The 20,757-nt window shown below is 38.7% G+C and overlaps 1 protein-coding gene across 2 annotated transcripts in view; it reads right to left on the bottom strand.

Annotated features, from left to right (window-relative positions):
* The window catches only part of ZNF782 (zinc finger protein 782), a 54,905-nt gene that overhangs the window by 4,812 nt on the left and 29,336 nt on the right, over positions 1 to 20,757 (bottom strand). For both annotated transcript variants that reach the window (XM_072834091.1, XM_072834101.1), the window contains exon 4: positions 5,293 to 5,388. In XM_072834091.1, coding sequence (XP_072690192.1) covers positions 5,293 to 5,388 — 96 coding nt within the window. The remainder of the gene's footprint in view (positions 1 to 5,292; positions 5,389 to 20,757) is intronic.

The raw sequence follows: 20,757 nt of genomic DNA, 5'->3' as shown, positions 1-20,757 counted from the left end.
CTCAAAAGTTATGTGGTTGTACTTTAATCAACAGCCCTTATATGATATGAAATGTATTGTATGCAGCTTTGCCCACTTTTCCAAAATGAAACTCTTACTGTGATATTCTTTGCATCCTTCTGTAGTGTAAGTTAAGTCAGTGGTCCATAAAAAGCAGTGTGCCTCAGAATTACCTAGAGAGCTCTGCATAAACAAGGGCCCAGAACGATTGCTCATCTACACCTAAGGATTCAAAAATCCTAGAAATTTGACTTGGGCATTGCATTTATGAAGAGTGTCTTCTGAATGAATCAATATGAGATAGTTATCTCCACCTAGCTTAAGAATCAATCCACAATGTTATTAAAAATATTTATTATATGATACATACTAAAGTAAGGAAGAATGAAATAGACCATTCTTTTGGAGGAAATCATAATCCAGGTGAGTAAAGAAGCTCATTCAACAACCGTATGTTATCTGGCACAGATATCTCATTGTTTTTTTGACATGTCCATCAAATTAAAGAGCTTACAAAAGAGAGAAAGTATAGGGTAAAGTATTCCAAAATTATATTACAGAAGTAGGAATCTATCACAAAACTTATAATGAGTTAATAGTGCTTTCTTTCCTTTTTTTAGCTGAGGTTAGTATTTTATTTTATTTCAAGAACTACCTTTTGCTTTATAATTTATACCATTATAGTTTTTATTACATCTTTTACTTTACTTACGCTTTCTTTTACAACTTTCTTGCTTGTTAAAAAAAAAGTATACTTGACCTGTGTTTTCAAGATCAGCTGGTCAAAGAGTGCCAACCACCCCTATGCACAGAGAAAATCTGTGTATGACTTCTGACTCCTCAAAACCTTAACCACTAATAGCCTATGGTTGACCAAAAGTTGATTAACACATATTTTATAATTTACATGTATTATATACTGTATTTCTACAATAAAGTTAACTAGAGAAAAAATGTTATTAAGAGGAGAAAACACATCTACAATACTTTATTGTATTTATTGAAAAAACCAATGTATAAGTAGATCTGTGCAGTTAAAACCTGTGCTGTTCAAGGGTAAACTGTATTTGAGTTAAAAAAATTCTTCACTGCTCTATCTACTGTCCAAAGGTGGTCATTTATAAAAAACATTTTCAATAAAATTTTTTTCTAGATACTGTATAATTTTGATTTACCTTTTGATAAAATACTTTGTTGAAAGATATATATTCATCACTGATTTTAAGATAGAGGGATTTTAAATTTTCTCATATTGCTTGCAATTTACAGTGTTATTGAACAATAGTATCTATACTTTGTGGAATTGGTCTATAATACGTTTACATTTTCTCAATGTTCCAAGGTCATTTTTTTTTGTTTCTTAGAAGATTTATTTATTTATTTGACAGAGAGAGAGAGAGAGAGAGAGAGAGAGTGTAAGCATGGGGGTGGCAGGCAGAGGGAGAGGGAGAAGTGGGCTCCCCACGTAGCAGGGGAGATGCTTAACCGACTGAGCCACCCAGGGCCCCCCCCCCAAGGTTATTTAAAAAGAGGTTTTATTTCTGTTTTCAGAAGAGAGTTTTGAAAGGCACTTAATAGGTTCATTTTATAAAATATGCTATGTATAATGTCTAGACCAGAGGCTGGTACACTTTCTATATAAAAGGCCACAGATAATGTTTTGGGATTTGCGGGTCATGCATCTCTGTTGCAACTGTAGTTGACCCTTAAACAACATGAGGATTAGGGGTGCCAACTCCTCCACACACAGTTGAAAATCTGCATTATGACTTGTGACTCACCAAAAATTTAACTATTAATAGCCTGCCATTGACTGGAAGCCATATAGATAACATAAAGTCAATGAACACATTTTATATGTTACATGTATCATATACTGTGTTCTTACAATAAAGTTAGCTAGAGAAAAAAAACCCATAAACATAAAAAATATTTACAATAATATACTTACTGTATTTATTGAAAAAATTCCACATGGAAGAAAACCTGTGCAGTTTAAGCCTATGTTGTTTGTGTAGTTCAAACCCATGTTACTCAACTCTACCTTGGAGTGTGAATACATAAACAAATAGATATGCCTGTGTTTCCTTACAAAAAAAAAGCAGCAGGCAGGATTTGACCTAGGGGTAGTTTTCTGAGCATTATTCTAGAGTCCACTAGAGTCTGTTATGAAATCAGAGGGACATATTAGGGTCTTCTATACCTAATGTATACCTACTTCTCCTTACAACTCCTGCCAGTTTTTGTTTTATGAATCTTGATAATTTATTTGATGTACTAATATTCAAAACTTTTATATGACCTTAAAAAAAAAACTTCTTTAGCTTGGGGAAGACACAAAGAGATAGAAAAATATTCCATACTCATGGATTATAAGAATTAATATTGTGAAAATGTCAATGTTACCCAGGGCAATTTACACATTTAATGCAATCCCTATCAAAATACCATGGACTTTCTTCAGAGAGTTGGAACAAATTATTTAAGATTTGTCTGGAGTCAGAAAAGACCTCAAATAGCCAGGGGAATATTAAAAAAGAAAACCATACCTGGGGGCATCACAATGCCAAATTTCAGGTTGTACTACAAAGCTGTGGTCATCAAGACTGTGTGGTACTGGCACAAAAACAGACACATAGATCAATGGAACAGAATAGAGAATCCAGAAGTGGACCCTCAACTTTATGGTCAACTAATACTCGACAAAAGACTATCCACTGAAAAAAAGACAGTCTCTTCAATAAATGGTGCTGGGAAAACTGGACATCCACGTGCAGAAAAATGAAACTAGACCACTCTCTTGCACCAGACACAAAGATAAACTCAAAATGGATGAAAGATCTAAATGTGAGACAAGATTCCATCAAAATCCTAGAGGAGAACACAGGCAACACCCTTTTTGAACTCGGCCACAGTAACTTCTTGTAAGATACATCCATGAAGGCAAAAGAAAAAAAGCAAAAATGAACTATTGGGATTTCATCAAGATAAGAAGCTTTTGCACAACAAAGGATACAGTCAAAAAAACTAACAGACAACCTACAGAATGGGAGAAGATATTTGCAAATGACGTATCAGATAAAAGGCTAGTATCCAAGATCTATAAAGAACTTATGAAACTCAACAGCAAAGAAACAGACAATCCAATCATGAAATGGGCAAAAGACATGAACAGAAATCTCACAGAGGAAGACATAGACATGGCCAATAAGCACATGAGAAAATGCTCTGCATCACTGACCATCAGGGAAATACAAATCAAAACCACAATGAGATACCACCTCACACCAGTGAGAATGGGGACAATTAACAAGGCAGGAAACCACAAATGTTGGAGAGGATGTGGAGAAAGGGGAACCCTCCTGCACTGTTGGTGGGAAGGTGAATTGGTGCAGCCACTCTGGAAACCTGTGTGGAGGTTCCTCAAAGAGTTAAAAATAGATCTTCCCTCCGACCCAGCAATTGTACTGCTGGGGATTTACCCCAAAGATACAGATGCAATGATATGCCAGGACACCTGCACCCCGATGTTTCTAGCAGCAATGTCCACAATAGCCAAACTGTGGAAGGAGCCTCGGTGTCCATCGAAAGATGAATGAATAAAGAAGATGTGGTTTATGTATACAATGGAATATTAGCCATTAGAAATGACAAATACCCACTATTTGCTTCAATGTGGATGGAACTGGGGCGTATTATGCTGAGTGAAATAAGTCAATCGGAGAAGGACAAACATTATATGGTCTCATTCATTTGGGGAATATAAAAAATAGTGAAACGGAATAAAGGGGAAAGGAGAAAAAAATGAGTGGGAAATACCAGAAAGGGAGACAGAACATGAGAGACTCCTAACTCTGGGAAACGAACTAGGGGTGGTGGAAAGGGAGGTGGATGGGGGGTGGGGGTTACTGGGTGAGGGGCACTGAGGGGGGCACTGATGGGATGAGCACTTGTTGTTATTCTATATGTTGGCAAATTGAACACCAATAAAAAATAAATTTATTAAAAAAATAAAAACTTCTTTAGCTTTATCAAAATGTCCTTTTTCTCATCTGTTTTTGACATGAATTGAACCTTAAGTATTAGCTAGGTGAATAAATATTGAGTTTTATGCCTTGGCTTAATAATTGATGACTATATTTCATACTTTGTATATTACTTTGTAGGCATATCTCTGATACAATCTGATGGCATATTATTTTAATAGGTGAATTTAATTCATTTCTATTAATTGATATGGCAGGTGTGTTTACCTTATTGTATATTATGTGGTGTGTTTACATAGCTTTTGTATAAAACATTTAACACAGCAGGCCTGAGACTGTTAACCCTTAGATGGTTGGCTTTTAAGATTAGCCCCTGGCTGACAAATGTGAACTTAGATTTTGAGATGGTTCCCAAAAACCTAGTCTCTAATGAATTTTCCAAGTAGACAACATTTCGTATGTGTTGTCACATTCACTGCTCAGGATATTGGAAGTTCACACCTGGTTTCCTCTGGACTTTGTCCCGTTTCTCTTTGCTAATTTTGCTTTGTCCCAATCATTTCACCTTATAAATCTTAGCTCTGAGTATAACTATATGCTGAGTAACAAAGAATCAATGAATGTGATATGTGGTGGTTGTCCTGGGGACTCTTTTCATTTTTGTATTTGATGTATAGTTGACATACAAGATTACTGGGGAGGACTCTTTATTCAGCTTTGTAAGAAACTTTTCTAGTAACAGGTCTATTATCTTTGCTCTGGCAAACATATTTAACTTCTAACAATTAGGAGGGCTACAGTTTGCCCTAGTAGTCATCCTTTCCAATTATACAATTCCTTAATCATCTATATATTTATATGATATCTAGTAAGTCATTATTATATAATGATAAAATTATGGTTCCTTTCTCTTCTCTGATCTGCTGATTCTTAATTTTAGTTGCTTCATTAACTTTTCTTAGTTTTTATCTTTTTACTGTTAAGTATATGGAGTTTATTATTTAACTTTTCAGCTTCAAATGGAATACTTATTTCCCATTGTTACAGATGAGAATATTAACATGCTTACAATCTACTCCTTGTGCAAGCTGACCCCTTCCACATTTTATTAGATCTATTATTTTTATAATTTCAAATGCAAAAGACTCTAAAAGGATAGTGCTGAAAAATTCAAACTGCTCACTTCCAGCTGATTGCTCTGCTTTGTTCTGTTTTTTTTTTTTTTTTTTTTTTTTTTTTTTTTTTTTAGCTAATCACTTTGGATCTAATTTTCTTGGATGTCTTCTACCAGTATTCAATAACTCACCTGGGGAACTTTCTCTTAGAAATTCTTTCTTTAGTAACCATGGATCTTCTCCTTGTTCCAATGTGAAGATCAGTTCTGGTTTTGTAAAGCAGTACCCTGTAAATGGAAAATAATTTAACACTTGAATTTGCTGCAAAGGTTTCACTATTTCTGAAAATGAAGGAAGATTCAAAAATGGCACATTCAGGGTGCTCACTACAACTTTTCTGGGAGGCGATCATAAAAATGTTTTCTAATGTTTATAAAGGATCAATCTTCTTAAACCCCCAAATCACAAGCCTAAGTAATGTTAAATTCTAAAATGGTCAATGTCTATGTTTTAAATAAGAGATTTCAGAAGAACTTCCTAAACTGGCCCAGTAGAGTAAAAGGAATTGATTTACCTCTCCATATCACACATCTAGCATACAAATTATATACTAATGGGATTTAAACTTTAGACACCAGGCAGTGCAAACAGGGATACTTGAAAACAGAAAAACGAATGAGGTGAGTCCTATTGATTATCGCATGTTGATGTAAAATGAACATAAACTTTAAACAATTTTAAAGAGAAAGGAAGAGGTTTTTTTGAGCCCAAGTCAGGACAATTGCTAGGGGTGTACAATCTTTACAAGCAAGAGAGTGGTCCAGAGAATGAACATTTAGTGCAGGGTTCTTTACATAGAGTTACAGATCCTCAAGAAGGATATTCCAGAAGGTTACAGATTGCATCTTATGTTTTTATTATATTCAAGGCTATGTGATTTGAATCTTATGGGAACCAGGGAAGTTTTTGTTTTGTTTTTTGTATTTTTATGTTTGGAATGCTCTTTTTTTTTTTTTAAGATTTTATTCATCCATTAATGAAAGACACAGAGAGAGACAGAGAGAGAGAGAGAGAGAGAGAGAGAGAGAGAGGCAGAGACACAGGCAGAGGGAGAAGCTGGCTCCACGCAGGGAACCTGATGTGGGACTCAATCCCAGGACTCCAGGATCACGCCCTGGGCTGAAGGCCAGCGCTAAACCACTGAGCCACCCAGGGGTCCCCCCACCTTTTTAAAGCAGATGTACAATGTGTGCATGGGGCAGAAATAGAGCCCAGGTTTTGAAGTTTTGCTGAGTCATTCTGGCCTTAATAAATGTTAAAGCATAACTTTCCTGAGAGCTCAGGAGCAGGGCCCATAAACATTACAAACTGAAAATTTCCCTTATCACACAGCCGACTGCAAATAAGAATTTACAGCCTACAAACAATAAAAACCAAAAAAGCCTACCTGATTCAGTAACCTAAAATAACATAAATGAATTAAAGGAAGCCATGACAACTGGAATTGTTAAGGATGAAATACTAAAGAAGGAAAAGGAGCACTGATACTGAGTCTTAAATATTTGCAAAAGAGTCTCCTAAATACTAACTGGTGTAAATTAACAAAAATACTCAAGGATGAGGAAAGACCAGTGAAAAAGAGCAGACTTAAAAAAATCATCAAAGCCATACACAGATGTAAGAAGTTTCTGTTGCCACTAGCCAAGGTAGAAAAATCTACTTCATGGCCAATGGAAAATACCAGAAAGATGTTTATTGCTTAATAGTGGAGCCAAATTAGTCTTAAAATGAGCTCTAATCTAACAAAACAAAGCTTAAAGCAACCGTTAAAATGATCAAATCAATTCCAAGTAACTTAACTAATTAACCAGAAAAGGCCTCAAAAGATTTAAAATAATAAAACAAAAGTAGTAGCTAATAATCTAAAATTCACAACACTCTTCACCAATAAAAAAAATACCTAGTTATGAATAGAAGTAGGGATATACAACCCTTACTGGAGAGAAAATTAATTAGTAGCGACAGAGTAGGAAATGCATATGATAAAGCTAATAATAAAGGCTACTTGAAACAGTAAATATGTATCATATGTTCAAGAAGAGAAAGAAAACATTAACATGATGAAAACAAGCAGGAACTTACTTAAAAAGTTCCTGTTTGAAGAATATATGAAATGAGAAAACTAACCAACCAACAAGAAACAAGGAAACATTAAAGAGGATTAAGATACCATATAAGAAAAGATAAATAACATAATGGATGACTTTAAGGCATGAAAGGAAAAGAAACCCACAGTGAAAAAAGACTGTAAATAATAGTAATAATAATAATAATAATAATAATAAACAGAATTCTGTGACCCATGTGATAATAAATCAAGTAATTTAACACATACGTAATAAATATTTCAGAAGAAAAAGATAAAAACATTTGAAGAAATAATGGAAAAGTGTTCAAACTTTGATGAAGTGTACAAAAAAATCCTAAAAGCTTAATGAATTAAGGAGAAGAAACATGAAGAAATCCACACCAGGGTATACTGTAATCAAACTGCTAAAAACCACTGATAAACAGAAAATCAGCAATTCTATATGTTATTGAGTGCTAAATAAAATAAATGTTCTCTTGATCCCTGTTATCAATTTCATCCTTCTCCTTACCTACCTCCCTTCTGGCAACCACTAGTTTCTTCTCTGTATTTGTTTGTTCTTTTTCTTTGTCCTTTTTTGGGCTGTTCATTTGTTTTGTTTCTTAAATTTCAAGATGAGTGAAATCATATGATACTGATCTTTTACCTGATTGTTTCGTTTCACTTAACATTATACCCTCTCGATCTATCCATGTAATTGCAAATGGCAAAATCTCATTTGATGAAGAGAAAACTTAAAGAAGGCAGAGAAAGGTATAGTGTATATTAAGGAAAAAAGAATGCTTACTTCTTGTCAGCAATTATATATGCCAAAAGACAATGAAGTGACAATTTTAAAGGACTAAAAGAAGTCAACCTATAATTCTATATTTAGCAAATATAAGACATTTTCAGACAAACAAAAGCTGAATTTATAACCAATTGACAAACATTACAGGAGAAGCTTAAAAACAAAAAAGAGCTTCAGACAGAAGAAACATGGTATCAGGTGGAAATTTGGATTTCTACATAGAAATACAGAGCACCACAATCTGGAAACATGACGATAAATATAAAATGCACTTTACTTGTTTTTAGAAATTTTTATTTATTTTTTAGTTTTTAAAAATATTTTATATATTTTTTAAGATTTTATTTATTTATTCATGAGAGGCACGGAGAGAGAGAGAGGTAGAGACACAAGCAGAGGGAGAAGCAGGCTCCATGCAGGGAGCCCGATGTGGGATTCAATCCCGGTTCTCCAGGATCACACCCCTGGCTGCAGGTGGCACTAAACCACTGCGCCATCGGGGCTGCCCCATTTTTAGAACTTTTTAAAAAATGGTACATTATCTTTTAAAATAACAACAGCAATATACTGTAAGGTTTGTAACATATATACATATCATGTATACGTATGTGTATGTAAAATATATGACAACAGCACATAAGATGAAAGGTAAAAAGTGGGCAATTACAAAATTTTCATAAATGAAATAATTTGAAGGTAGATTGTGTTAAGTAAAATTATTTGAAGGTAGATTGTGTTAAGTAAAAGTTGTATGCTGCAAATGTTAAAGCAAACACATATCCATAGGAGAGGCAAAGCTAGTTAATTACTGATATAAATGTAATGAAAGCATTAAGAACATACAGTTAGGGGATTCCTGGGTGGCTCAGCAGTTTAGTGTCTGCCTTTGGCCCAGGGTGTGCTTCTGGAGTCTCGGGATCGAGTCCCACATCAGGCTCCCTGAATGGAGTCTGCTTCTCCCTCTGCCTTTGTCTCTACCTCTCAATCTCTCTCTCTCTCTCTCTCTCTGTCTCTCATGAATAAAGTCTTTTAAGAAAAATAAATAAAATCATACAGTTAACCCAAAGAAAGCAGCCAAAGCAGAAAAATGGGGAAAAATAGATAGCAAAAATAATAAATAGCTATATATGGTACATTTACTATAAAATGGAAGTGGTCTGATCATTATTTTTTTAATAATAAATTTATTTTTTATTGGTGTTCAATTTACCAACATACAGAATAACACCCAGTGCTCAACTTTTCAAGTGCCCCCTCAGTGCCCGTCACCCATTCACCCCCACCCCCCGCCCTCCTCCCCTTCCATCACCCCTAGTTTGTTTCCCAGAGTTAGGAGTCTTTATGTTCTGTCTCCCTTTCTGATATTTCCTACCCATCTCTTCTCCCTTCCCTTCTATTCCCTTTCACTATTATTTATATTCCCCAAATGAATGAGAACATACAATGTTTGTCCTTAACCGATTGACTTACTTCACTCAGCATAATACATTCCAGTTCCATCCACGTTGAAGCAAATGGTGGGTATTTGTCGTTTCTAATGGCTCAGTAAAATTCCATTGTATACATAAACCACATCTTTATCCATTCATCTTTCGACGGACACCAAGGCTCCTTCCACAGTTTGGCTATTGTGGACATTGCTGCTATAAACATCGGGGTGCAGGTGTCCTGGCGTTTCACTGCATTTGAATCTTTGGGGTAAATCCCCAACAGTGCAATTGCTGGGTCGTAGGGCAGGTCTATTTTTAACTCTTTGAGGAACCTCCACACAGTTTTCCAGAGTGGCTGCACCAGTTCACATTCCCACCAACAGTGTAAGAGGCTTCCCTTTTCTCCGCATCCTCTCCAACATTTGTGGTTTCCTGCCTTGTTAATTGTCCCCATTCTCACTGGTGTGAGGTGGTATCTCATTGTGGTTTTGATTTGTATTTCCCTGATGGCAAGTGATGCAGAGCATTTTCTCATGTGCATGTTGGTCATGTCTATGTCTTCCTCTGTGAGATTTCTCTTCATGTCTTTTGCCCATTTCATGATTGGATTGTTTGTTTCTTTGCTGCTGAGTTTCATAAGTTCTTTATAGATCTTGGAAACTAGTCCTTTATCTGATACGTCATTTGCAAATATCTTCTCCCATTCTGTAGGTTGTCTTTGAGTTTTGTTGACTGTATCCTTTGCTGTGCAGAAGCTTCTTATCTTGATGAAGTCCCAATAGTTCACTTTTGCTTTTGTTTCTTTTGCCTTTGTGGATGTATCTTGCAAGAAGTTACTGTGGCCGAGTTCAAAAAGGGTGCTGCCTGTGTTCTCCTCTAGGATTTTGATGGAATCTTGTCTCACATTTAGATCTCTCATCAATTTTGAGTTTATCTTTGTGTATGGTGAAAGAGAGTGGTCTAGTTTCATTCTTCTGCATGTGGATGTCCAATTTTTCCAGCACCATTTATTGAAGAGACTGTCTTTCTTCCAGTGGATAGTCTTTCCTCCTTTATCGAATATTAGTTGACCATAAAGTTCAGGGTCCACTTCTGGGTTCTCCATTCTGTTCCATTGATCTATGTGTCTGTTTTTGTGCCAGTACCACACTGTCTTGATGATCACAGCTTTGTAGTACAACCTGAAATCTGGCATTATGATGTCCCCAGATATGTTTTTCTTTTTTAAAATTCCCCCAGTTATTCCGGGTCCAACTCCTGGTTTTGTTGATCTGTTCCACAGTTCTTCTGGTCTCGATTTTGTTGAGTTCTGCTCGAATCTTTATTAACTCTCTTCTTCTGCTGGGTGTAGGATCTATTTGCTGTTTTTTCTCTAGCTCCTTCAGGTGTAAGGTTAGCTTTTGTATTTGAGTTCTTTCCAGTTTTTGGATGGATGCTTGTATTGAGATGTATTTCCCCCTCAGGACTGCTTTTGCTGTATCCCAAAGATTTTAAACGGTTGTATCTTCATTCTCATTAGTTTCCATGAATCTTTTTAATTCTTCCTTAATTTCCTGGTTGACCCTTTCATCTTTCATCAGGATGGTCCTTAACCTCCACGTGTTTGAGGTCCTTCCAAACTTCTTGTTGTGATTGAGTTCTAATTTCAAGGCATTATGGTCTGAGAATATGCAGGGGACAATCCCAATCTTTTGGTATCGGTTCAGACCCGATTTGTGACCCAGTATGTGGTCTATTCTGGAGAAAGTTCCATGTGCACTTGAGAAGAATGTGTATTCAGTTGAGTTTGGATGTAAACTTCTGTAGATATCTGTGAAATCCATCTGGTCCAGTGTATCATTTAAAGCTCTCGTTTCTTTGGAGATGTTGTGCTTAGAAGTCCTATCCAGTATAGAAAGAGCTAGATTGAAGTCACCAAGTATAAGTGTATTATTATCTAAGTATTTCTTCACTTTGGTTAATAATTGATTTATATATTTGGCAGCTCCCACATTCGAGGCATATATATTGAGGACTGTTAAGTCCTCTTGTTGGATAGATCCTTTAAGTATGATATAGTGTCCCTCTTCATCTCTCACTACAGTCTTCGGGGTAAATTTTAGTTTATCTGATATAAGGATGGCTACCCCTGCTTTCTTTTGAGGACCATTCCAATGGTAAATGGTTTTCCAAACTTTTATTTTCAGGCTGTAGGTGTCCTTCTGTCTAAAATGAGTCTCTTGTAGACAGCAAATAGATGGGTCCTGCTTTTTTATCCAGTCTGAAACCCTGCGCCTTTTGATGGGGTCATTAAGCCCGTTCACATTCAGAGTTACTATTGAGAGATATGAGTTTAGTGTCATCATGACATTTATTCAGTCTTTGTTTTTCTGGATTGTTCCACTGAACTTCTTCTTAAAGGGGAATTTTAAGAGTCCCCCTTAAAATTTCTTGCAGAGCTGGTTTGGAGGTCACATTTTTTTCAGTTCCCACCTGTGTTGAAGCTCTTTATCTCTCCTTCCATTTTGAATGAGAGCCTTGCTGGATAAAGTATTCTTGGTTGCATGTTCATCTCTTAGGACCCTGAATATATCCTGCCAGCCCTTTCTGGCCTGCCAGGTCTCTGTGGAGAGGTCTGATGTTAATCTGATATTTCTTCCCATATAAGCCAGGGATTTCTGGTCTCTTGCTGCTTTAAGGATCTTCTCTTTATCTTTGGAATTTGCAAGCTTCACTATTAAATGTTGAGGTGTTGAACGGTTTTTATTGATTTTATGGGGGGATATCTCTATTTCCTGGATCTGAATGCCTGTTTCCCTTCCCAGATTAGGAACGTTTTCAGCTATGATTTGTTCAAATACATATTCTGGCCCTCTGTCCCTTTCGGTGCCCTCGGAAACCCCAATTAAACGTAGGTTTCTCTTCCTCAGGCTGTTGTTTATTTCCCTTAATCTATCCTCATGGTCTTTTAATTGTTTGTCTCTTTTTTCCTCAGTTTCCCTCTTTGCCATCAACTTGTCTTCTATGTTACTCACTCGTTCTTCCACCTCGTTAACCTGCGTCGTTAGGACTTCTAGTTTGGATTGCATCTCATTCAATTGATTTTTTTCATTGAATTGACTTTTAATTTCTGCCTGATTAGATCTAAATTTTACAGTCATGAAGTCTCTTGAGTCCTTTATGCTTTTTTCTAGAGCCACCAGTAGCTGTATAATAGTGCTTTTAAATTGGCTTTCTGACATTGAATTGTAATCCAGATTTTGTAACTCTGTGGGAGAGAGGACTGTTTCTGATTCTTTCTTTTGAGGTGAGGTTTTCCTTCTAGTCATTTTGCTCAGTGCAGAGTGGTCAAAAACAAGTTTTATTGGGAGAAGGAGAAAAAGAGAGGAGAGAAAGAAGGAAAGAAAAGAGAAAAAAGAGAAAAGAGAAAAGGAAGAAAAAAAAGAAAAAAGAGAAGAAAAAGACAAAGATAAAGAAAGAAAGGAAAAAAGGGGTGGCAGAAGCAAACAGAAATCAAAAAGCAAACACACACACACACACACACACACACACACACAAAACACGGTGATGTATCTTCTGACTCTGTATACTTTATGTCCCTTGACATCCCCTGGAACTTGTTCGTTTAGCTGGTCTTCTGGGGGAGGGGCCTGTTGTACTGGTTTTCAGGTGTTTGCACTTGGGGGAGCTGCTCTGCCCCCTGCCTGGTGCAGGGCTCAGTGGGGGTTGTTTACCCCGTGAGGCCCCAGGAGGAACAACCACAGTGGCCAGGCCAGCTCTGGAGCCCTGGATTCAGCTCCCACAGTAACTACGGAGCTCAGTCTGCAGGGGCCTGGAGGCTTCAGGGGAGGGGCCGCTGATCTGCTCAGCTCGGGGCAGGAGTGTCCTTGCTGTCCTGGGCCCTCCCGGCCTCTGCGTGTCCCGGGGGGAGGCCGGATCCTGGGCTGTGTCCCGGCGACCTGTGCTCCCGGGCCTGCACTGTTGGATTCGTGCTCCCGCCTCGCAGTCCCCTCTCCGCGGAGCTGCCACCCGAGCCTCTCCGAGCTGCTCCCGGAGCCGAGCAGCCCCCTCCGTACGGAGCCTCTTCCTCTGCCCGAGCCCCTCCGAGCTGCTCCCGGCCGCGTAGCCCCCTCCGCAAAGCCGCCCCCCGAGTCCCTCCGAGCTGCTCCCCGTCCCGCCGTGCGCGCTGCAGCCCTTTAGGGAGCTCAGCGCACTCTCCTGGGCACAGAGGTGTTAGTGTCCCAGGGAGCCTGAGGGCATCCCCGCCCTCCTGGGGTCCTGCTCTAACTCCCTAAGAGCTCCTTTCTGCCCGGGAAGATTGGTGAAGCTCCTGCTTCTCAGGGCGGAGCTCTCCTGTCCTGGGGTCACTCGCCTCGGCCTTAGCTCGGCTCCTTGCAGGGCCCCTCCCCCTTGGATGCCTTTTGTTTATTTATTTCTTTTTCCCCGTCTTCCTACCTTGATAGAAGCCTGAACTCTTCTCACTGTAGCTTTCCAGCTGTTCTCTCTTTAAATCTCAGGCCGAATTCGTAGATTATCAGGATGATTTGAAGGTTATCTATGTAATTTGGTGGGGACAGGTGATTTGAGGACCCTACTCTTCCGCCATCTTGCCCCTCCCTCCTGGTCTGATCATTACAATTAAAAGGCAGAGATTTATAGACTGAATATAAAAGCCAGATGCAAATGTATGATGTCTATGAGGATAGAAAGCAAAATTCCTAAATATACTGTACCCAATTTTCTCTACTGTTAACATTACTAGCAGATTTGTCACAACTAATAATAAAATGTTGGCAATTATTAAATAAAGCCCATACTTTATTCAGATTTTTCCCCTTAATCTCATTTTTCTGTTCCACAATTCCATCAAGGGTATCACATTACATTTAGTTATCATGTCTCCTTAGATTTCTCTAGATTATAAATGACTTGCCTTGGTTTTGGTACCCTCACAGTTTAGAAGATATTGTAGAAAATCCTACACTGTAGTCTTGTCTGAAGTGTTTTGGGGATAAAAATGGAGTTAGTGTTTGGGGATAAAGACTAGAGGCAAAAGGACTGCTATCCTTATCCTGTCTTATGTTATCAACATGACATCATTTTCTTTTAACTTTTTATTTAAATCCTAGTTAGTTAACATACGGTGCAATACTGCATTCAGAAGAAATCAGTGGTTCATCACTTACACACAATACTCAATGCTCATCATAACAAGTGCCCAGCTTAATACCCAACATCCAAATGGATGAGGCTATCGTCTGCACACTTCCCTCTATCAACCCTGTTTGTTGTTGTTGTTGTTGTTTTTAGATTTCATTAATTTGAGAGGGGGAGAGAGAGAGTGAGCAAAGCAGGGGGAGGGAGAAGCTGACTCCACACTGAGCAGGCAGCCCCATGCAGGGCTGGATCCCAGGATTCCAAGGTCATTACCTAAGCCTAACGTAGATACTTAACTGAGCCACCAAGGCTCCCGTCTTTTTTAAGGTATATGTTCACAGCTACAAATTTCCATCTTAGTGTTACTGTGACCACATCCTGTAAGGTTTTGTATGCTGTGTTTTCATTTTTATTCTGTTAAGGTATTTTCTATCTAATTTCCCTGGTGATTTTTCTTTGACTCATTGGTTGTTTAAAAGTGTGATGTTTATTTTCCATTTATTCATGACATTCATTTTCCTTCTGTTATGCTTTAGTTTCATTAATTGATTGGAACAAAGAACTGCATGTGATTAAAATTTTTAAAATGTATTAAGACTTGTTTTGGGGGGGCACCTGGGTGGCTCAGTGGTTGAGTATCTGACTTCATCTCAGGGCATGATCCTGGGATCGAGGCTGACATCAGGCTCCCCATGGGGAGCCTACTTCTCCCTCTGCCTATGTCTTTGCTTCTCTGTGTCTCCCATGAATAAATAAACAAAATCTTAAAAAAAAAAAAGGCTTGTTTTGGTCTATTGCAGAGAATGGACCATATGCACATGAAAAATACGTAGTGTACTGTAGCCGACTGGAGTCTTCTATACATCTGTTAGGTCCAATTAGCTTCTGGTGTTGTTCAAGGCCCATTTTTGGTTGTTCAATCCATTATTGAAAGTGATGTATTAAAGTGTTTATTGCTGTACAACTATGTGTTTCTCTCTTCAGTTATGTTTATGCTTGCTTATATAATTGGTTCATAGTTCTTGTATCTTCTTTGTGAATCAACACTTCTATCAATATATAATGTTCTTTTCCATCTCTTGTAACAGCTTCTTACTTAAAGTCTACTTTGTCTGATATTATTATAGCCTCTACTCTCTTTTGGTTACTCTTTGCATAATATATCTTTTTCCATCTTTCATTTTCAACTTCTTTGTGTCTTTAACTCTAAATTGTCTCTTGTAGACAACACAGTTTGATCATTTGAAAAAAAAATTCTGCCAATCTCTTAATTTTTTTTTCATTTAAATTCAACATACAATGTATTATTAGTTTCGAGGGTAGAATTTAGTGATTCATAATTTGCATGTGACATCCAGCACCCATTACATTAACTGCAATCCTTAAAGACCATCGCCCAATTAACCTACCTTCCTGCCCACCTCCCTACCAGCAACTGTTTGTTCCCTATAGTTAAGAGTCTCGTATAGTTTGCCTCTGTTTTTATCTTATTTTTTTCTTCCCTTCCCGTATGTTCATCTGTTTTGTTTCTTAAATTCCACAATGACTGAAATCATATGGTATTTGTCTTTCTCTAACTAACTGATTTCACTTAGCATAATACATAGTGGTTCAATCCACATCACTGCAAATGGCAAAGCTTCATTCCTTTTGATGGCTGAGGAACATCCCACACATACTCCCTCCTCCCACATCTTTATCCATTCATCTGTTGATGGACATTTGGGCATTTGGCTACTGTGGACATTGCTGATATATACACTGGAGTACTTGTGCCCCTTTGAATCTCTATTTTTGTATCCTTCGGTTATATACCAGTACTGCAATTGCTGGGTCGTAGGGAAGATCTACTTTTAACTTGTTGAGGAACCTCCACACAGGTTTCCAGAGTGGCTGCACCAGTTCACATTCCCACCAACAGTGCAAGAGCATTCCCCTTTCTCCACATCCTCTCCAACATTTGTGGTTTCCTGCCACATTAATTTCCCCCATTCTCACTGGTATTAGGTGGTATCTCATTGTGGTTTTGATTTGTATTGCCTTGATGGCAAGTGATGCAGAGCATTTTCTCATGTGCTTGTTGGCCATGTCTATGTCTTCCTCTGTGAGATTTCTGTTCATGTCTTTTGCCCATTTCATGATTGGATTGTTTGTTTCTTTGCTGTTGAGTTTCAAAGGTTCTTTATAGATCTTGGATACTAGCCCTTTATCTGATACGTCATTTGCAAATATCATCTCACATCCTGTAGGTTGTCTTTTAGTTTTGTTGACTGTGTCTTTTGCTGTGCAGAAGCTTCGTATCTTGAAGTCCCAATAGTTCATTTTTGCTTTTGTTTCTCTTGCCTTCGTGGATGTATCTTGCAAGAAGTTCCTGTGGCTGAGTTCAAAAAGGGTGTTGCCTGTGTTCTCTTCTAGGATTTTGATGGAATCTTGTCTCACATTTAGATCTTTCATCCATTTTGAGTTTATCTTTGTGTATGGTGCAAGACAGTGGGCTAGTTTCATTCTTCTGCATGTGGATGTCCAATTTTCCCAGCACCATTTATTGAAGAGACTGTCTTATTTCCAGTGGATAGTCTCTCCTGCTTTGTCAATTATTAGTTGACCATAGAGTTGAGGGACTACTTCTGGATTCTCTACTCTGTTCCACTGATCTATGTGTCTGTTATTGTGCCAGTACCACACTGTCTTGATGATCACAGCTTTGTAGTATAACCTGAAATCTGGCATTGTGATGCCCCAAGTTATGGTTTTCTTCTTTAATATTCCCTTGGCTATCGGGTTATTCTTGACTGCATGTTCTTCTCATTTAGGACCTTGAATATATCCTGTCAGTCTTTTCTGGCCTGCCAGGTCTCTGTGGAGAGGTCTGCTGTTAACTTAATACTTCTCCCCATAAAGGTTAGGGATTTCTTGTCTCTTGCTGCTTTAAGGATCTTCCTTTATCTTTGGAATTTACAAGTTTCACTATTACATGTCAGGGTGTTGAACGGTTTTTATTGATTTTAGGGGGTGATCTCTGTATCTCCTCGATCTGAATGCCTGTTTCCCTCCTCAAGTTAGGGAAGTTCTCAGGTGTGATTTGTTCAAATACACGTTCTGATCCTGTCCCTTTCGGTGCCCTCTGGAACCCCAATTAAATGTAGATTTTTCCTTCTGAGGTTGTCATTTATTTCCCTTAACCTTTCCTCATGATCTTTTAATTGGTTTTCTCTTTTTTCCTTAGCTTCCTTCCTTGCGATCAACTTGTCTTCCAAGTCACTCACTCGTTCTTCTACCTCATTAACCCTCATCGTTAGGACCTCCAATTTGGATTGCGTCTCATTTAATTGATTTTTAAATTTCAGCCTGATTAGATCTAAATTCTGCAATCATAAAGTCTCTTGATTCCTTTATACTTTTTTCCAGAGCCACCAGTAGCCTTGTAATTGTTCTTCTGAATTGGCTTTCTCACACTGAATTGTAATCCAAATTTTGTAACTCTGTGGGAATGAGTACTATTTTTGATTCTTTTGTGGTAAGTTTTTCCTTCTAGTCATTTTGCTCAGTGCAGAGTGGCTAAAAACAAGTTGTACTGGAAAAAGGAAAAAGGTAAAAAAAGAAAGGGGAAAACAAAAACAAAAAAATAAGGAGGGGTATCCTCTGATTCTATATACTGTAAGTACCTTGACTTCCCCTGGAGCTTTCCATCACTACTGCTTGGTTAAGAACTTGCTCTTAAAAAAAAAAAAAAAAAAAAAAAAAAAAGAAAGAAAGAAAGAAAGAAAAAGAAAAAATAAAGAACTTGCTCTTGTCCTTCCAGCTGGTCTTCTGGGGGAGGGGCCTGCTGTGCTGATTCTCAGGTGTGTGCACCTGGGGGAGCTGCCCTGGCCCTGACAGGTGCACCGTTTAGTGGAAGCTGTTTATCCTGTGAGGCCCCTGATCACTGGCGGCCCGGCTCAGACCCAGGCACAAGATGACACCAGGAGGAAGAACAATAGTGGCAGCAGCCAGCTCTCCTGCCCCCGAGTCAACTCCAGTAGTAACTACTGCAGTTGGCAGTCCACAGGGGTCTGGATTCACTGGGGGTGGGGGCGGAGATCTGCACAGCTCAGGGGCGCCGTGAGGCAGGAGTGTCCATGCTGTCCTGTGTCCTCCTGGCCTCCGCCTGTCCCAAGGGGAGTGCCTGATCCTGGGCTGTGTCCTCTGGTGCCTTGGGCTCCCAGGCCGTGGGGCCCCCTCCACACAGAGCCACCGCCTGAATTGCTCTCAGGCCACGCAGCCCCCTCTGTGAGGAATTGCTGCCTGAGTTGCTTCCAGGCACGGCAGACCCCTCCGCAGACCTGCTGCCTGAGCTGTGGCCTGAGCTGCTTCTGGGGCACACAGCCCCCTCCGCAGGGAGCCACCGCCTGAGCTACTCCCAAGGTACCATGGGGCGGGTGCTCCAGCCCTTTCAGAAGCTCGGCTGGCGGTGTGTGGTGTGCTCTTCCCAGGGCACAGTTTCTGTGTTATTGACCCAGGGAACCTGGGGGCTCCACTGCCCCTCCTGGGATCCTGCCCAAGTTCCCTGCGAGCGCCTTTCCCTCCGGGAAGATTGGTAAGCTTTCTGCTTCTCTAGGACTGGACTTTCCTGTCCAGGAGGCTTTTGCCGCCCTGCCTTATCCCGGCTCCTTGCGGGGCCCCTCCCCCACTGGATGCCTTTTTCTTTCTTTCTTTCCGTCTTCCTACCTTGATAGAAGCACGAACTCTTCTCACTGTAGCATTCCAACTCTTCTCTCTTTAAATCTCAGGCCAAATTTGTAGGTTTTAGGGATGACTTGAAAGTTATCTAGGTAAGTTGGTGGGGACAGGTGACTTGGGGATCCTACTCTTCCACCATCTTGCACATATAGTGTAATTATTGAAAAGTATGTACTTATTGCTATTTTGTTGCTTTTGTTGTTCTTTGTTCCTTCCTTCTCTTGCTCTCTTCTTTCACTGCTCACCAGCTTTCTTTAGTGATATACTGGGATTCCTTGCTCTTTCTTTTTTGCATATGTTACTGGTTTCTTATTTGTGATTACCATTCAGTGTGTACATCATGTCCTATGTATATAGCAGTCTATATTAAATTGATATTTTCTTAAGTTTGAACCATTCTTGACTCCCTCCCACTCACCTACCTCCCTTTTTAGGTATATGGTGTCATACTTTATCTCCTTTTATTTTCTAAGTTTTTTGACTGATTTTTATAGATACTTATTTTTATTGCTCCTGTGCTTCCTACTGTTCTTACTCCTACTTATGGCCTCTCCCCTTGACTCAAAGTCTCCTTTAACATTTCTTGCAGAGGTGTTATTGAATTCCTCTAGCTTTTGTCTTACAAACCCTAATTCTTCTTCTATTCTGAATGATAGCCTTACTGGATAGAGTATTCTTGGCTGCAGATTTTTTGTTTTTTAGCACTTTGAATATGTTATGCCAATCCCTTGTGGCCTCCAGAGTTTCTGCTGAAAACCCAGCTAATAGCCTAATGGGGTTTCCCTTGTAACTGTTTTTACTCTTGCTGCTTTAAAAATTCTCTCCTTATCACGACTTCTTGCCATTTTAATTACTGTGTTTCTTGGTGTGGACCAACTTGGGTTGCTTTTGTTCAAGGCTCTCTGTCTCCTGGATCTGTATTTCTGTTTTCTTCCCAGATGTAAGAGATCTCTTCAAGATTTCTGCCTTTTCTCTCTCTTCTCCTTCTGGGATCCATGTAATGGGAGTGTTATTATGTTTCATGGTGTTGCTGAGTTCCCTAAATCTATTTTCATTTTCTCACCTTTTCAGCTTGATTGCTTTCCTCCAGATTGCTGATCAATTCTTCTGCCTCCTGTGGTTTACTATTAATTCCATCTAGTCTATTTTTTTATTTCATTTATTGATTTCTTCCTCTCTGATTAGTTATTTTTTATGTTTTCTATCTCTATTAAGGTCATTCTTAAGTCTTCCACTTTTTCTTAAATCAATCCATTGAGTATTTTATAATCATTAATTTTTCCATCAGACATAATAATTATCTTCATTTTGCTTATGTCTTTTGCTGTGATTTTGTACTGTTCTCACATTTGGAACATATGCCTCTATGTCCTCATTTTGTCTTTCTGTGTCTGTTTCAAGGGATTAGGAAAGTCAACTACATTTTGTGCTT

This window comes from Canis lupus, chromosome 1 (genome assembly GCF_048164855.1).
Source record: "Canis lupus baileyi chromosome 1, mCanLup2.hap1, whole genome shotgun sequence".
Classification (NCBI taxonomy): Eukaryota; Metazoa; Chordata; class Mammalia; order Carnivora; family Canidae; genus Canis; species Canis lupus.
Note: the sequence above shows the minus strand (reverse complement) of the source record. Positions and strands in the feature narration are given on the sequence as shown.